Below are 18,963 nucleotides of genomic sequence, written 5' to 3' on the forward strand. Positions count from 1 at the left end.
CCAACCCTAAGAGCTTAACTGAGAATCAATGTTGTTTGAGAAGCCATTACAGATGAACAACATCAGAGTTCTCTGCTGCATGCCTTTCCAGACCCTCTCCACCTCCACACTGCAATTTCACATCCATGTGGAAGGTTAATGTCCATTGTTGACTTCATTTAGAATTACCTAGGAGACACATTTCTGAGCGTGCATCTGTAAGAGTGGTTCCAGAGATGATTCTCTGAGGAGGAAAGAGCTACTCTACATGTGTGTGGGGGGGGGCACCATCCTATGGCTTTGATCCCAACTAATTAAAATGCAAAAGGAGGAAGACATTGGAGCAGCATCATTCCCCAGCAAGTAGCGTTGCATGCCTGTTGCCATGCTTTCTCTACTACGATGGACTGTATCTACAGCAACTGCACTACAAAATTAATCCTCCCCCTCTTCAGTCATTTCTTCTCAGGTCTTTGGTCTTGGGGACAAGATACAGAACTATTATATCATGTCTGATGAGGACCACTTGTACTTGTGAAGAGTTGGATTGGATTTCTCTGAGATCTGCATGTTCCTTCAGTGAGCATAACAACTTTGCAGCCCATACATGAGCCATGTTCTTTCCAGCATGAATCATTATTACTATGAATAAAACAGTAAGGCCAAAGTCACTATCAAACCAGACTTTCCAAGCTTATCATTCCTTAATTTCACCAAAAGAACAACAATAATACCCTTTCCCTTTGTCTTTATTTTTGTGGTTTTTAGGCAGTTTTAGAGGTTGGCACTAGACTAAGTTACCTATAGGTGAAAATTTTCAGGTCCTCTGTTTTTTTGTTTGTTTGTTTGTTTGTTTTTAACTCAAGTTTTATTGGGACACAATTATGCCTATTTAGTTAGGGATTGCGTATAGCTATTTTTGTACTACAGTTTTAGAGATTAATAATCATGGCAGAGATCATCTAGTGCATAAGACCTAAAATATTTATTATATAGTTCTCTACAAGAGTGTTTGTTGGCCTTGGGTATAAACAATTACATCATGCGCAGCCTGGAATATTTACCCTTTAACCTAGTAGTAGAAAACAGAAAATGTGGCTAGCGCCATATCAAAATTTCAATAAGGAGAAATGACGGTGATGAAGATTATCATCACGAGATTCAACCTCTTCATTTCCCAGGGGTTCCAGTTCCAGCTATAGATGTATCTGGACTGTATGTGACCCGAATCTGTTGACTTCTGACCACCTATTCCTGCCATAAGTAGATTTAACGAATGGAACTTTTACTTTGCCATTCTCGCTCTTAGTGCATGCTGCTGCACCACACTGTCTTTTACTGTCCACGTTCCCAGTCCTGTAGGAATACTGTCAAAGACAGTATGAAGCTAGAAGCGAGGCATTCTCTCACAAGCCAAGTGTTTTGAAAGCCTTTCCTTCCCGGAGGAACTGGTCGTCTTTTGCTTTCTGACAATAAACACTTTGTAACTAACCATATTTCCCTTCTCAATATGGCTGCCAGGACACTTAACATTCAACTTGAAGCTGAGTCCAAGTGGATCTCCATGACTCGTGAAGCTATGAGTTTTTCTTCTCCTGTCCTTGGCGTTCTAATTTATACATTCTCCAGCCTCGATTTCTGTTTCCTATTTACATTCTAACAGTTTCATTATGCGTTTCCGCTGCCATAAATCCTCTCGCACAGACAAGGCCCAGAGCAAATGGATAAAACAAGTTCCCATGGCAACTTGACACTGAAGTGTCTGATCCACTGTGTTTTGTCTTTAGGTCATTCATTGGCTCCGAGAGGAAGAGCTGCACACACCTTGTTCCACCTCCACGTTAGCTGCAGAGCCAGGACAACGCCAGGCACAGAGTAGGCCCTCCAGAAACACTAGTTAGTTAATGTCACTGCATGCTCAACACCCAGAGTGAGCAATGCTAGGGACCTCACCAGGCAGTCCCAGGAGGATCTTGGACCCTTTAGCTAAAGAAAAACAAAAGCATGCTCTTTGGGGTGAACTGTGGCTTTCTGGCTACACAATTGTGAGCAGATTGCAAACTTTGCTGCGCACTGGAATCAGCTGGAAGGGGAATTGTCCATACAAGACAATAGGGCCAGGCCCTTGGTCTAGACAGGGTGACTGAATTTGTACGGGGAGTCGCTTGGGCACTGGGATTTAGTGGCTCTCTGGGTGAACTGGATGTTGCCGACGATCAGGGCCACTGCAACTGTATTTTCAGTGAGTCCCCTTCCTCATGCTGCAGATGGCTGGACTGTGCTACGTGTTAGTTTTCAGATTTTAGCACAATATTCTAAGGAAGTCCCAGAATAATCATGAAGGAATCTATGACTCCTCTGTAATTTTCGTAGCTCGAACATTGGAATGACACAGCCGTGATAAAAGGCAAACATGCATAGGAGAGCGTGCTTGTCTCCTTTAGCAGATAGGGTAAATTATGGGGCTGGGTGGTACAAGAGTTGTTGCACTGAGGCAGTGCCCACCTCAGTGCTGAAAGCAGAGCTGAACCCACCCTAGATCGGTTGCAATATTACCTACTGCATAGAGCTCTTTCCTCACAAATCCAGACACCACCATAGCCTTCCTTCCTTTTCCTTCCTTCCTTCCTTCCTTCCTTCCTTCCTTCCTTCCTTCCTTCCTTCCTTCTTCTTTCTCCCCCCCTCTCTCTTCTTTCTTTCTTTCTTTCTTTCTTTCTTTCTTTCTTTCCTTCTTTCTTTCTTTCTTTCCTTCTTTCTTTCTTTTTCCTTTCTTTTCTCTCAAATCCAGATTTACCCCCTCTTTGATTTACTGTGCACAGACAGTTTGGAGATGGTTCAGGAATAGCAACCAGATACACCCAGGCTAAAATTCTGGCTTGGCCACTCACTCAAGCTGGTGGTCTTGAGTAAGTCCTTTAAGCTCTCTAAGCCTTAGTTTCCTAACTTGGATGAAAAATAGAACAGCCTTGGTTATAGGGTGGCTGGGAGCATCCTTTCAGAAACAGTGTGAAAAGGGCTTTGGAAAGTATCATTCATCAGAAAAGACTTGTGATCCTTCCTATGTTAAAGTTGAATGATTCTGAACACGATTTCCAAATAATGCCTTCATGCTGGTACCTTATGATTCAATAGTGCATACTTGTTTACCTTTTATTATATTTTTTTAATATTGTAGGTGTGGTGGTGGGGGTAGCACATGCCACACAGCATGCCTAGAGGCCAGAGGACAACTTTTAGGAGTCCGTTCTCTTCTTCTCCATGTGGGTGCTGGGGATTGAACTTAGATCATCAGGCTAGTTGGCAAGTCCTTGGCCTGCTAAGCCATCTCCTGGGCCTTTGTAAACATTAGGCAGATTAAGGTTAGTTTTCAGAATGCTGCCTTCCTCTGAAGTCACTGTTGGTCTTTTCAATCTCCTGCCAATTATCTTCACCATGTTTGCTGCTGAAATGGGTCCTTTAGCAAGAAAATACCCCTTCGTTAATAGTCACCAGACACTTACAGACCTGAAAGCCCTCGGGTGCCATCCTGGCCATTTCCTCTGCTTCTGCAGAAGAAAGGAACTTGTCAAAACTGACACAGTGTTGTAAGACAGTAAGAGCCTCTAGGTCTTTTGACTACAGGCAAACCGTCAGATGCTACCCCACATGAAAGTGCTCATGTTCACGGATCACTTCTCATGCAAACATCTGACCAGGTCCTCCTGTTCTGTGTGCTCCCCTAAGCTGGCTCAGAGCCTTATGCAGAGTAAGTATCTGATAAATGTTTGACAAATGAATGTTGGAGGGGTTGTTGTTTGGGTTTTTTTTTTAAACCCACATGTAAATCAAGGCAGAGAGATCTGCTAGTTGCTAAATCCATGCAGAGCCGCCAGATGTTAGCTTGGAGATTGTAGGACATGTTACAGCCAGGCAGGAGGAGGAACTGTGTATTACCAGCAACTGCTGGCAGCATCTGACTTGCTCAAATGCTGATGTAGGCTGAATTCCAGGGGAAAACAGCATATGGCCCTGAAATCTGGTTCTGGTACAGCGTCACATGTACAGTTTCATGTGGTTGGCCGCATGAGGCATGCGAACCTGGAGGCAGAACAACCTTGGAAGATACTCTGAGCCTAATGCGAATGTTATCTCCCCCAGGAAATCCTGGCTATTTATCTGGAAAGTGTCAAGGTGAAAACATTGCCATGTAACATCTGAACCATATTTTCTAGGAGAAAGCATGCGGCCCATAGAGCAGGGGATTTGGATGGAACATACACAAAGCTACATAGATCGCCTATTTTCCTTTATTTAAGACACAGCATTAATTGGAAACATGAGTTCAAGAATGATTGAGTCAGGCTAGTCCATATAGGGCCTTTGCATGAGTTACAAAACGAGAACCTCTCTGGGTGGAAATGGGACACAAAAGCATCTCTCCTCTCAGCTAACTTTGGACTTTGGCTTCATCTTCCCCGATTAGGCTAGGGGTCTTTGTATAGTGTGCCGACCACACACCTACGCCCAGAGACACAGTCTCACTTAGGCTTTGTCTTAGTTACTTCTCTATTGCTGTGACAATACACCATGGCCCAGGCAACTTAGGAAAAGGAAAGCTTTAGGTGGGAGACTCAAGGCTCCAGAGGGTTAGAGTATACAACAATCATGTCAGGAATCATGGCAGCAGGCAAGAAGGTTTGGAACTGGAACAGTACCTGAGTGTTTGTATCTGGTTCACAAGCATGAAGCAGAGAGAGACATAGACAGAGAGATGGGAGAGGCAGAGATGGAGGAAGAGGGAGGGAGGGAGAGAGTGGTCAGTAACAGGGAACAATGTGGGCTTCTGAAACCCAAAGCCCATCTCCAGTGAACACCTCCAACAAAGCCATGCCTTCTAGTCCCTCCCAAGCAGTTCCATCACTCCAGACCAAGCATTCAAATATATGAGCCTATAGGGGTCATGCTCATTCAGGATTTTGTTTTTAAAGAACCAACAAGCCCCTTTGGGTCCAACAATTAGAACAAGTTAAAGAATTATCTGGGGAAAATCAAAGCCAAATAGGCCTTAGATGGGTTTTTAAAGCACCTGTCTAGCAAATGCCACCTTAAGCCATGAGAAGCTGCTTGGGTTTTCCTCATCAAAATCCTGACCATCAAATGTGGGCCAGTGGAAACAGATCACATACATTTATCCATTTCTTTCCTCGAATTATTGCTCGTCCCTGTTCACTCCACACCACACTGGCCCTGGGTCTGGGAGACTTTGGATTCAGAAATACTTCCCCCAGTCACAACATGTCCTCTCCTTCCGTTCCTGGGAGAATATTTGGCCTTTCCTTCTGCACTGTTTTCTGGTTTGGGTGACCCTCCTGAACATAAAGAGATACTAACATTTCAGTAAGAAGTTCCTGTTACTGATGAACACTTAGATGCTCCTCACAGTTTAGAAGACAACCCTAAACCTACCAATTTTTTTTCCAGGAGAAGTTAATTTGTTATAACTGAACTCTCTAGAAGCAGAATGGGGGCCTCCCAGTTAACAAGAAACCATATTCCCATCACTCTATTTTCCTAGCAGTGACAAGTAGGTAATTTTTAAGAACTGACTATGTGTTTCATCCTTGAAGGACAAATAGGAAATTTTCAGGGAAACTGGATACTAGAAAATATTTTTCTAATAGTTTCCAAGATGTCCTACTAAGAGGCATACTTAGCATAGCAGATAGCTAAGTTGTCTTCCTTTGCCATGACTACAGTGTTGCAGAAGTGTTGAAGTCTAGAATTATAACTGTAGGTGTCATAATACCCCATGAGATTGTCTAGAATGAATCCTGTGTCAGGAAAACTAAACAGTCATGCAGTTACATTCAGCTGAAGAAAGTCACAGAGTGTGATGCAATGATCTCACCTGAGCCAGCTCCTGCTTACTCTCCTGGGTGTGGATTAACCGCCACCTCCCTCTGAAGAGCTTTCTATAATCCTGATCTGCATTCGTTCCTCCAATATGTACACCCAACTAAGTTCTTTCTACATAACACTGCTCAGTCAATTCTGCAATAATTACAAGTTCAACATCAAGTTACCTCTCCAGCTAAACTATAATTAAGCAGAGGGCAGGAATCTCAACTGCCCTGTTGGATTCTGAGCGGCATGCAGCAACTGTGTGCATGAAAAAAAAAATCAATTCAACTACCTTCTTCACATTTTCCTAAGTTAGGACAGGAATTCATATTTATCAAAGGGATTGTTTTTCAACACCACACTAGAGACCTATTATGGTAACTACACACTTCTGTTACTCCACACAGAAGGATTACTACATCCGAGTGCCAACTTTCAGACTTAAATAAACTTTATTGGTGCCTCACAAGTCCAACTGACTCATTTCCAGTGCTCCGCTTCTAGATGCGCAAACCGCACTCCAGTAAATGGCACATGAGAGAGCAAAGGCTGGCTGTCACTGTCAGAGTCTCCTAGATGATGCATTGATAATGATGTGATTGAAGCTGACAGATGAAGCTGAAGATGGACCAGTTATCCCTGGAGAGAGGAGCCCTTGGCTTTGGAGTTCCAGCATCCTCAGTGAACACCATTCAGTGGCCTTTGCGTGATGCAGTAGATGCCGGTGGCTCAGTAAATGTCTCTGGATAGGGGGTAGAGAGGATGATGGCACCTAGGGACAAAGTCCAGCACCATATCCCAGAACTGAAGTGTGTATTCCAGACTGCCAATGTATTTTCTTTATTGTGTCTAAATACTGAAATTAAAAAGGACAGACCTAGTCCTTACGTGGTAAATAACAAATCTGAAAACAAATGCCCTTCACAGTAAGCCTTCTGCTGAACGGACTTCTTTCTCTCAGGTTAAGGAGAACAGTCAACTGTTTCATGCAGCCTACATAACTCGGAGCACTATCATGCCTATAGCAAGCCCAGAGTCACACGTGAGCAGACTGGATTTGACTTTCCTTATTAGCTAACCAGTACACATTTATTTATGCCAAGTCTTAAATATCAGCTGAACTGATAACTTGCAAATTATTTCATCACTGGTAGGATTTTCTGATTTTTGAGCCAGCTAAATGGAAAGACAGACGATTTGTGTGGATGAGCAAAAAAAAAAGCAGTCTCAGTTGCTTAAATTTTGTTCCTGAAGCATCGCGTTTTCTCGTTTAAAAGCAAACTTTCTGATATAGGTTATAGTTCTGGGTTGAAGTGTCAATATGCCAGCTCTCAGTGTGTGATCGCCTTTCCCAACGGCCCTTCATTCACAGGACCAAGACTCCAGTTTTCCTACTGTTATCACAGGCAGCGTCTCATAGCTGTGAGCACTGAGTGGACAGGACTGAGGCTACAGGCAGATGGGATGAGGCAATGGTAGGAGACTGTCTTGGTACTAAACCATACCTTGGGATGCTGGTGGTAAAAGGGGGAGAGACCCAGCACCAACAGTGCCCTGGATATCTGCACCCTTGAAGCAATACTCAGACCCCCGGGGCTTGCCAAACTTTCCCTCGTCTTATTCTGGGGCATGCACTGGGAACATCTTAAACTACTCAGCAATGTGATCAAAGTGCTCCCCTACAAAACACTGGCTTGTTTTCCCACTCATATTTGAAGAAAGCAACATTCGTCACCCATGAGAATAAACAGTGACAGATCCCGATCCCTTCCCCGCCCCCCGCCCCAGAAGAAGGTGGAAGAGCTGCAGCGGTACCACGCCTTATCAAGCTGTGGTTTCTAAATCCAAGAGACTCTTGGTTCCGACTGGAGTAACAAGCTGGCACCTTAAAATCAGCCATAGCAAATCCCACAAAGCCTAAAGACACACAGGATCCAGGAGGCCCTTGGAATTCAAGATGGGGTGGAAAGCTTCAGAACTTCCTTCTTGCCTCTGGAGTGACCCTTGCAGGATTTCAGGCAGGGTAGACTTCCCTTAGATATTTCCACAGCCAAGGGGCTGGCTGGGACTTATCACTGCAATAGGAGTTTAGCTTCAGTTTGGTTGGAAAAGCATGTCTACTTTATCTCTAGAGATGCCCGTGGAATGGTTCTTTTCCTGTGATCTGTTTCCTGACTCTGACCTCGAATTAAGGACAAAAAGGGAGGAGTAAGCTGCCCTAAAGCACAGTTCCCTTCCTGAATCAGAATGGCTGTGTTTGGGGGGGGGCACAGAGGAGGGGAGAGAGTGTGTGAGTTGAATCACTGAGAGATGATTCAGACACCAGAGGCCCGCTCAGATCCTCACAAGACATCCTGACAAGTCTACCTTTCTTTTGTTTTTCCTACTTTACGTGGCTCTCATCAAAAGCCCCGATCTCTCCATCACAGGGTCTTCTTTTTGTCTCCTTTGTTACAGAGTTAGGAGTCAAGGCAGCAAAATGCTCAACTAACCACTGATACATCCCTGGTGGTCTTGAGGTTGCTTAAGTAAGCTTAGTTAATCATATACTAACATTCCTTTTGTACCCCTGAATTCCTGAATTCACAGGTAGTATTTAATTTTCCCAGTGACCGTGTGATATAGCCATTTATTATTCTTATTTTCTCAGATAGGATATTGTAGGGAGAGTAAATAAGATAATTCATCAAGAAGGTGGAAGTTCATCTAATTGGATTTAAGGTCCACTCACTACAACGGAGTCAATGCCTGGTAATGTAAACCTAGCTAACTAACTGTGACTGGTAAGGTCTCCAGGACCTTAAAGGAGAGCCCACTACTGCCAGTTTCCTAAGACAGGTTAATGCCCAACTGCATTCTAAACACTTATCCTTACACCCACAAGGGAGTGTAGCCTTCACCCTGAATTAAAGACACTTCTGTTTGCAATAGACAGAAACCATTACAGGAACCCACAGCTGGTTGAAATGAAGAGAACAACTGACTGTGGGGTACCCATCCCCAGCTGATACCTCTAGAGCACAATCCCTACACCTAAGCCTCAGAAAATATCACAAAGAGGGATGGAAAGACTGTGAGATCAACATGTAGGATCGATAAGCGTCTTCTGTATGTCACAAGGTTGTACCCATGGAATCTTAACAATGTGGTCACCTTGACAAGATCTCTACAATAACAACACCAGCCAACTTCTGAAAGTAGATAGAAAAATCCTACAAGGTCCCATCTTGGGATGAAGAGCTACAGATCATTGATGGCTATTAAAAGAATACTCAGTCATCTCCAGGGTCCAGACTCTGAAAGGTTATCCAATCCCAAATAGTCATCCCTAAATAATGTACATATGAGCAAAACTAAATGGACTCATCATGCTTATTATGTTACATACATACAAACATATGCAACAATAATACTTTTAAAAAGGAGGTCATGAATTTGGGGAATGGGGAGACATGAGACATGGGTGGAGTTGGAGAGGGGAAAAGAGTTGGGAAATGATATACAATACTCAAGCATGAAATTCTTTAAAAAAAAGTTTTAAAAAAGGAGACAGAAAGCTAGGCAGTTGACTCAGCAAGTTCAAGGTCATCCCTAAAATATAAAGTGAGTTCCAGGACAGCCTGAGCTACAGTGTGAGACTCTGTTTCAAAACAAATTTTTATTGATTGATTTTGGTGAGACTGTGGAGAAAGAGTGTAAGTTGGAACATGCACTGTGGTCAAATAAAACATTAAATCCAACAAATTCTTAACACAAAATATCCAGGAAATCTGGGACACTATGAAGACCAAACCTAAAAATAACAGGAGTAGAAGAAGAAGAAGAACTCCAACTCAAAGGCACAGAAAATATATTTAACAAAATCATAGAAGAAAACTTTCCCAACCTAAAGGAAGATATCCTTATGAAGGTACAAGAAGTTTACTGAACACCAATAGACTGGAAAAAAGCCTCCCCTCATCATATAATAATCAAAATGCAAAACATTCAGAATAAAGAAATAATATTAAGACCTGCAAAGGAAAAAAAGGTCAAGTTACATATAAAAGTAGATCTAGCAGAATTACACCCAACTTCTCAGTGGAAACCATAAAAGCCAGAGATCCTAGACAGATGTGCTACAGACACTAAGAGATCATTGATGCAAGCCCAGACTACTGTACCTAGCAAAGCTTTCAATCACCATCAAGGGAGAAAACAAGATATTCCATGACAAAAACAGATTTAAACAATGTGTATCCACAAACCCAGCCTTACAGAAGGTACTAGAAGGAAAACCTCAACCCAAGGAAGCTAACTGCACCCACAAAACACAGGCAACAGATAACCCCCACCAGCATAACCAAAAGAAGGGAAACACACAAACACTACTACCAAAAAATAACTGGAATTAACAACCACTGGTCATTAATATCTCTTAATATCAATGGACTCAATTCACTTATAAAAAGACACAGACTAAGAGAATGGATACAAAAACAGGATCCAGCCTTCTGCTGTATACAAGAAACACACCTCAATCTCAAAGACAGACACTACCTTAGAGTAAAAGGATTGGGAAAAGGTTTTCCAAGCAAATGGACCCAAGAAACAAGTGGGTGTAGCTATCCTAATATCTAACAAAATAGATTTCAAACTCAAATCAATCAGAAGAGATGGAGAAGGACACTTTATGCTCATAACAGGAACAATCCATCAAGATGTAGTCTCAGTCCTGAATATCTATGCCCCTAATACAAGAGTACCCACATATGTAAAAAGATTTAAAACTTAAATAGCACATCAAACCCCACACACTAATAATAGGAAACTTCAACACTCCACTCTTGCCAATGGACAGGTCAACCAGACAGAAACTTAACATAGAAATAAGAGAACTAACAGATGTCATGAATCAAATGGACTTAACAGACATCTATAGAACATTCCACCCAAATAGGAAAGAATATACCTTCTTCTCTGCTCATGGAACTTTCTCTAAAATTGATCACATAATTGGTAACAAAGCAAACCTCCACAGATAAAAAAAAAATGGAGTAACCACCTGTGTCTTGTCAGATCACCAAGGATTAAAGTTAGAATTTAACAACACTACTCTCAGAAGGCCTACAAACTCATGGAAATTAAACAGTGAACTACTGAAATACCCCTGGGTCAAGGAAGAAATAAAAAAAAGAAATTAAAGACTTCCTTGAATTCAACAAAAATGAAAGTACAATGTATCCAAATGTATGGGACACTATGAAAGCAGTGCTAAGAGGAAAGCTCATAGCACTAAGTGTCCACATAAAGAAAACAGAGAAATCTCACACTAGTGACTTAATAGCACATCTAAAAGCACTAGAACAAAAAGAAGCATAGTCACCCAGGAGGAGTGAAAGACAGGAAATAATCAAATTGAGGGCTAAAATCAACAAAATAGCAACAAAGAAAACACAAAGAATCAATGAAACAAAGAGCTGGTTCCTTGAGAAAGTCAACAAGATAAGACAAACCCATCTCCAAACTAATCAAAAGGCAGAGAGAGAACATGCAAATTAACAAGACCAGAAATGAAAAGGGGGACATAATAACAGACACTGAGGAAATTCAGAGAATCGTTAGGTCATACTACAAAAACCTGTACTCCACAAAATTGGAAAATGTAAAAGAAATAGACAATTTTCTAGATAGATACCATATACTAAAATTAAATCAAGACCAGGTAAGCAATTTAAATAAACCTATAAACTTCAAGGAAATAGAAGCTGTCATCAAAAACCTCCCAACCAAAAAAAGGTCAGGGCCAGATGGTTTTAGTGCAGAATTCTACCAGACCTTTCAAGGAGAGCTAATACCCATACTCCTTAAAGTGTTCCACATAATAGAAACAGAAGGAACATTGCCAAACTCTTTTTATGAGACTACAGTTACCCTGATACCAAAACCACACAAAGACTCAACCAAGAAAAAGAATTATGGACCAATCTCACTCATGAACATCAATGCAAAAATACTCATTAAAATACTGATAAACCGAATCCAAGAGAACATCAAAAAAAATCATCCACCATGAACAAGTTGGCTTCATCCCAGAGATGCAGGGCTGGTTCAACATACAAAAATCTATCAATATAATCCATCATATAAATAAACTGAAAGAAAAAAAAACATTTGATCATTTCATTAGATGCTGAAAAGGCATTCGACAAAATCCAACACCTTTTCATGATAAAGGTCTTGGAGAAATCAGGGATATACAAGGAACATATCTAAATATAATAAAAGCAATATACAGCAAGCTGACAGCCAACATCAATTTAAATGGAGAAAAACTCAAAGCAATTCCACTAAAATCAGGAAAAAGACAAGGCTGTCCACTTTCTCCATATCTCTTCAGCATAGTTCTTGAAGTTTTGGCAATAGCAATAAGGCAACAAAAGGAGATAAAAGGGATTCAAACTGGAAAGGAAGAAATCAAACTTTCATTATTTGCAGATGATATGGTAGTATATGTAAGTGACCCCAAAAACTCTAACAGAGAACTCTTACAGCTGATAAATACCTTCAGTGATGTGGCAGGATACAAGATCAACTCAAAAGAATCAGTAGCTTTCTTATACACAAATGATAAAGAAGCTGAAAGGGAAATCAGAGAAATATCACCTTTTATAATAGCCACAAATAACATAAAATATCTTGGGGTAACACTAACCAAAGAAGTGAAAGACATATTTGACAAGAACTTTCAGTATTTGTAGAAAGAAATTGAAGAAGATACCAGAAAATGGAAGGATCTCCCATGATCTTGGATAGGTACGATCAACATAGTAAAAATGGCAATCCTACCAAAAGCAATCTAAATCTATAGATTCAATGGAATCCCCAATAAAATCCCAACACAATTCTTCACAGACCTTGAAAGAACAATAATCAACTTCATATGGAAAAACAAAAAAACCCAGGATAGCCAAAACGATCCTGTACAATAAAGAAACTTCCAGAGGCATCACCATCCCTGACATTAAGCTCTATTACAGAGCTACAGTAATGAAAACAGCTTGGTATTGGCATAAAAACAGAGAGGTTGAGTCAATGGAATCAAATTGAAGGCCCGGATATTAATCCACACACCTATGAACACCTGATTTTTGAGAAAGAAGCTAAAATTATACAATGGAAAAAAAAGAAAGTATCTTCAACAAATGGTGCTGGCATAACTGGATGTCAACCTGTAGAAGAACGAAAATAGATCCATATCTATCCCCATGCACAAAACTCAAGTCCGAATGTATTAAAGACCTCAATATAAATCCAAGCATACTGAACCTGATAGAAGAGAAAGTGGTATGTAGTCTTCAATGCATAGGCACAGGAGACCACTTTCTAAATATAACCCCAGTATCACAGACACTGAGAAAAACAATAAATAAATGGAGCCTCCTTAAACTGAGAAGCTTCTGTAAAGCAAAGGACACATTCAATAAGACAAAAAGGCAGCCTACTGGATGGGAAAAGATCTTCATCAACCCCACATCAGACAAAGGACTGATCTCTAAAATATATAAAGAACTCAAGAAATTAAACATTAAAATTCTAAATAACCCAATTAAAAATGGGGTACAGAACTAAGCAGAGAATTCTCAACAGGAGAATCTCAAAGATTCTTATGATACTTAAGAACAAGATACCAGCCGGGCGGTGGTAGCACACACCTTTAATCCCAGCACTCGGGAGGCAGAGGCAGGCGGATCTCTGTGAGTTTGAGGCCAGCCTGGTCTACAAGAGCTAGTTCCAGGACAGGAACCAAAAACTATGGAGAGACCCTGTCTCGAAAAATCCAAACAAACAAACAAACAAACAAAAAAAGAACAAGATACCAAAAGATACTTAAGGACATGTTCAATATCCTTAGCCATCAGGGAAGTGCAAATCAAAACAACTCTGAGATACCATCTGACACCTGTCAGAATGGCTAAGATCAAAAACACCAATGATACTTTATGCTGGAGAGGATGTGGAGTAAGGAGAACACTCATCCATTGCTGGTGGGAATGCAAACTTGCACAACCACTTTGGAATCAGTATGGTGGTTTCTCAGAAAATTGGGAATCAACCTACCTCAGGATCCAGCAATACTACTCTTGGGCATATACCCAAAAGATGCTCAATCATACTACAAAGACATTTGTTCAACTATGTTCATAGCAGCATTATTTATAATAGCCAGAACCTGGAAACAACCTAGATGCCCCTCAATGAAAGAATGGAGGAAAATGTGGCACATTTACACATTAGAGTACTATTCAGCTGTAAAGAACATCTTGAATTTTGCATGAAAATGGATGGAATTAGAAAACCCTATCCTGAGTGAGGTAACCCAGACCCAAAAAGATGAATATGGTATGTACTCACTTGTAAGTGGATACTAGCTATGAACAAAGAATATTGAGCCTATAGTTCATGATCCTAGAGAAGCTAAGTGATAATGTGAACCCTAAGAAAAGCATATATAGATTCACCTAGAAATTGGAAACAGACAAGATCGCTTGACAAAATTGGGAGCATGGGGGAGGGGGGAGAATGGAGAGTAAAAGAGGAAGAAGAGGGGAGGGGTGAGGAGAACTTGAGGGAATGGGATAGTCAAGGAGGAAGAAGGACAGAGATGAGAGCAAGGAAAGAGATATCTTGATTGAGGGACCAATACAGGGTTAGCAGAAACTTGGCTCTAGAGAAATTCCCAGGAATCCACAAAGGTGATGCCAGCTAAGACCCTAAGCAATAGAGGAGAGGGAAGCCAATCTTGACTTGTCGTGTAGTCAGACTGATGTATATCTTAAATATCACCATAGAAACTTCATCCAGCAACAGATGGAAACAGAGGCAGAGACCAGCATCCAAGCACTGGACTAAGTTTCCAAAGTCCAGCTGAAAAGTGGGAGGAATGAGAATACAAGCACAGAGGTCAAGACCATGATCACCCTCTGGAATAGTCTACCTGAGCTAATGGGAGCTCACAAACCCCAGTCAGACTGGGAAGGAACAAGCATAGGACCAAACTAGTCCCTCTGAATGTGGTTGACAGTTGCATGGCTGGGGCAGACTGAGGGACCACTGGCAGTGGCACCAGAATTTATCCCTACTGCACATCCTGGCTTTTTGGAAACCTATACTCTTTGGAGGGAGGGATGTCTTGTTCAGCCTAGACATAATAGGGAGGGCCTTGGACCTTCCCCAAAGTAAGGGATGGGGTGGGGTGGGATGGTGTGTGGAAGGAATGGGAGGAGAGGAAGGAGTGGGAACTTGGATTGGTATTTTTTAAAAAATCTAATAAATTTTGAAAAATAAAAACAAACAAGCCAGACATTTTCTATATTAAACAAATAGTATAACTTTTGTATAAAAGGTATTTTTGGAAGCCATGTATGGTATCTACTGTTTTCTTCTAGTAAGTTGAATTTAGACCAAATAAGAGGTAACTAGGAACTGCCCACTACCATGGGATCATGCATGCATATTCTGGATAAAGAAAGAGAACTAATATTTCATGAATGTGGATTAGCTACCATCCTATGCACCAGAGCTCTATAGAACTTTTTTCCTCAAACACCCTCTATTACCACACACTCTGATTATCAGCATCACTGCCTCTCAAGTCGAGGTTCAATCCAAAGTCAAAGATCTGGCTAGTGTCAAAGACAGTCTTTAAATCTGTGTCTGTCTGATCTCAAATAATAAGTGTTTGCCTATCTTAGAAGAAAGTTTATACTTTTTTCTATCTTATTTTGTTCCATTTCTGAAGCAGTTATGTGCAATGAGTATTCTATGGATGGAGAAGAAAGTATGGGCCTAAGAAATGAAGAAACTTCCCTGCAGTTCCACACAGCAATTCTGCCTTCTAGATCCTGACTGCTTGCTTGCTTACTTTTGCCTTTCTCAGCTGACCTTAAGAACTTCTAGAATGAACGACTGCTTGTTTTCACTATTTGTCTGTTTGTTTATTTAAAAAATATTGAGACAGGGTTTCTCTTTGTAGCCCTGGCTGTCCTGGAACTCACTCTGTAAACCAGGCTGGCCTCACACTCAGAGATCCACCTGCCCTTCTCTCTCTCTCTCTCTCTCTCTCTCTCTCTCTCTCTCTCTCTCTCTCTCTCTCTCAAGTGCTGGGATTAAAGGCATATTCCACCACTGCCTGGTGCTTGTTTTCATTTGTAATGCATGTGAGTGTTTTGCCTACCTGTATGTCTGTGTATCACATGTATGTCTGGAGCCCACAGAAGCCAGAAAAAGCATTAGAGCCACTGAAACTAGCACATGGGTGCTAGTTACTGAACCTGATCCTCTGTACTAGCAAATACTCTTAACTGCTGAGACATCTCTCCAGCCCAAAGGATTGATATTTTGATGGAGAGTTAAAAAATAACTATAAAACTAAGCCAACTGGAGGGAGTCCCAAGAGAATAAAGAACGCACCAGGGTTTGGAGTACCCACGGTGCTGGGACTTTCACATCTAAGATGACAGGGGAAATACTAATCAAATTTGGACGGCGCATCTTATCTAGTCCCTGCAGCACCTGCCTTACTGTTTTCACTTATAAAGGATGCATAAAGAGATAAGAACTTGGAGGGTGATGAACTGAACCGCTCTCAACATTACTCGGGTTGTATTACATCCTCTGTAAATGTAAATGTCTGGGGTGTACTCCCGGGGGGTCAATACTTGCCTTCGCCAATAAATACACAAGACTGAGGAGGAGAAAGAATCATTACAGAGACATCCAACTTTTCCCACACAATTCACAACCACAAGAACATAATGGAAGCTGCAGTTGGCTTCGCTACTTGCTGGAGATTAGCATCCATCCATGAATCTTCTGGAGATTTCTGGGCAAACTTTCCAACTATACTCTCCCTCCCAGAGACACTGAACTTATCTAAGCCCTTACGGTTCCTTGATGACATAAGGCAATAGAAGATGAAGTTTCCCATACGCTGGGAGATCCCAACCAAAGGAATGTTTTGCTCTAGCAATGTCTCTGAATTTATCACCAAGAACAGCCACCACATAAAGCATCTGTAGGCTGCTACCATTAAAGAAGGAAATGCGGGGCCTATTCCAGTTTGAGGTCTTGGTTCGTCAGTTAGAAGGTATACAGGTGTAAACAATACGGGACCAAGAGGCCCAGGTTCTAGTCTAATCCTTGAGGGCTTCCTCTTCCTAGATGGGGAACTCTTCTTTCAAAGTGAAGAGCACAGAGAAGACGAGCCCTAAAGATTTCTCCAGCTCTGCATACTTTGCAGACCAGCTTTGCCTGATCCACCTATTTCTGTCATTGCCCAGCAAGTACCTGTTTCTTGGTCACGGTGCCATCCACAGGGTCCACATACTCGAAGCTGTCCGTCTTGGCGACGCTGTAAATGTGGCTCCCCACAGCAAACTGTTGGCCAATGAAGGACTTGTCTGTAACCAGGGCCTCCAGGTCCCTCATGATGTAGTATGTTGCCTTGGGCTCCAGTCCCTCATAGTCAAACCTGTTAGGGGAAGAAAGCAGAACACAGAAATCACAAAACCCAATCAGAGAACCGACAGCTGGGCGGGCTTCCAGGTCTTGCTTCCAGGAGAGGAAATAGACGAAAGCATGTTTGAGGAGTCTCACTTTCTCCTCGCAGCCTTACAATGCAGACTCCACACGGGGGCCAGGGCAAACTCCAATTATGTTGCTCCTTCCTTACAAGCCCCTCCCCAAACTCCTGTCATGTCGGCAACAAAACCCCAAGCACAGATGATCACACACTATGCGCTTTAACCCCGCCTGCCCTACTTGGCTTGATCTAAACTAACTTAGTCCCTCTTTGCACTTTAGCTCACTTGCTTGGGCCACCATGGCCTCCACTTCAGTCCCTGGTGACCCCTCAGCCACTCCTGCCACTCTGTTCTTGCTACTTGTCCCCTCCATCTTAGACATTCTTAGATCTCTTTGTGTCTGCTATACTCAAAGCGCAGACTCGTCCTTTTCCTCCAATCGTCAGGTCTCCCGAATTCTCGAGTATTCATCCATCTGAGTAGTTTCCCCTGATCCCCCTGCCTGTCACACCTGTGTATTTTCTTTTGCTCTGACTTACGGATTCCCTCAGCTGTGTTTTGTATTTGCATACTTCAAGTCTGCCCTGGCCCTATGGCACAGATCTTGGTTCTCCTATTCTCTGCTGTTTCTGGAGCACAGGACACTCTGGAGCACAGGACACGCTCTATAAGTAGTCTGGGACGAGAAAACAATGCGGGGGTGGGGGATCAAAGAGGAAGAAAGTGAATTGAGCTATTAAAAAATCCCTGGAACCTTGAAAGAAACGTCATAATTGTTCCATTTAGAAAGTCTTCCTGTCCACAACCATCAAATACAATAGTAGGGCAGGGATGCTGATCAAAAGGGGGGGAGGATGCTAAAAATTATCCCTTCCCTGTTTATTTTGAAGTTTGAAATAAGATGATGCATACCACACAGTTGGCAAAATGCCAGACATCAGAGCTCTTTTTTTTTTAAAAAAAAAAAAAAATCTGTTCATTGGTTTGTTTGTTTTTTTTCCCTCCTTAGTCACTAACGTAAAGAGATTGTCTCTCCAAACATCGGAAAATCATCTCCAAATTCAACTAGCACACCATGGAGGGGATGGTAATTTACAAAGGGAGCCAGAGAAGGAGCTCTGAGCCCAGGAGGCCTCAGAAGGACTTCACATCTGGGCTTTCAGAGAATGCTCAGGGCGAGCTGCAAGATGGAAGCCCTGAACAGTCGCTAGGACAACTGTCTCAACTGGAGAGGCGGAAAGACAGTACCACATCCTGCGCATCCTTTTCTTCCTCCTACTTCAGAACCAAGATAACAGGAAAGTCCTTAGAACACTGTCAGTAAATGTGTTCAGACATTAGATTCTTTTTAGAGACAGATACTCTGGGTGAAAGTGGGAGTTGGGGAGGGGAGGAAAGGGGAGGGAAGAGCTATGAGCCAGGCATGGAGGCTCTTGTTTATAATCCCAGCACTCAGGAGGCTCAGGCAATAGAATTAAAAGTGAGTTCAAGACCAGCCTAGCTCCATAATAAGATTCTATAGATAGGTAGATAGGTAGAT

General features: G+C 42.0%; 1 protein-coding gene across 1 annotated transcript in view; it reads right to left on the reverse strand.

Moving 5' to 3' along the window:
• Pgm5 (phosphoglucomutase 5) overlaps positions 1–18,963 on the reverse strand; it is a 162,355-nt gene that overhangs the window by 23,368 nt on the left and 120,024 nt on the right. The window contains exon 9 of the mRNA XM_005352084.2: positions 17,188–17,371. Coding sequence (XP_005352141.1) covers positions 17,188–17,371 — 184 coding nt within the window. The remainder of the gene's footprint in view (positions 1–17,187; positions 17,372–18,963) is intronic.

This window comes from Microtus ochrogaster, chromosome 8 (assembly GCF_000317375.1).
Source record: "Microtus ochrogaster isolate Prairie Vole_2 chromosome 8, MicOch1.0, whole genome shotgun sequence".
NCBI classification, from domain to species: Eukaryota; Metazoa; Chordata; class Mammalia; order Rodentia; family Cricetidae; genus Microtus; species Microtus ochrogaster.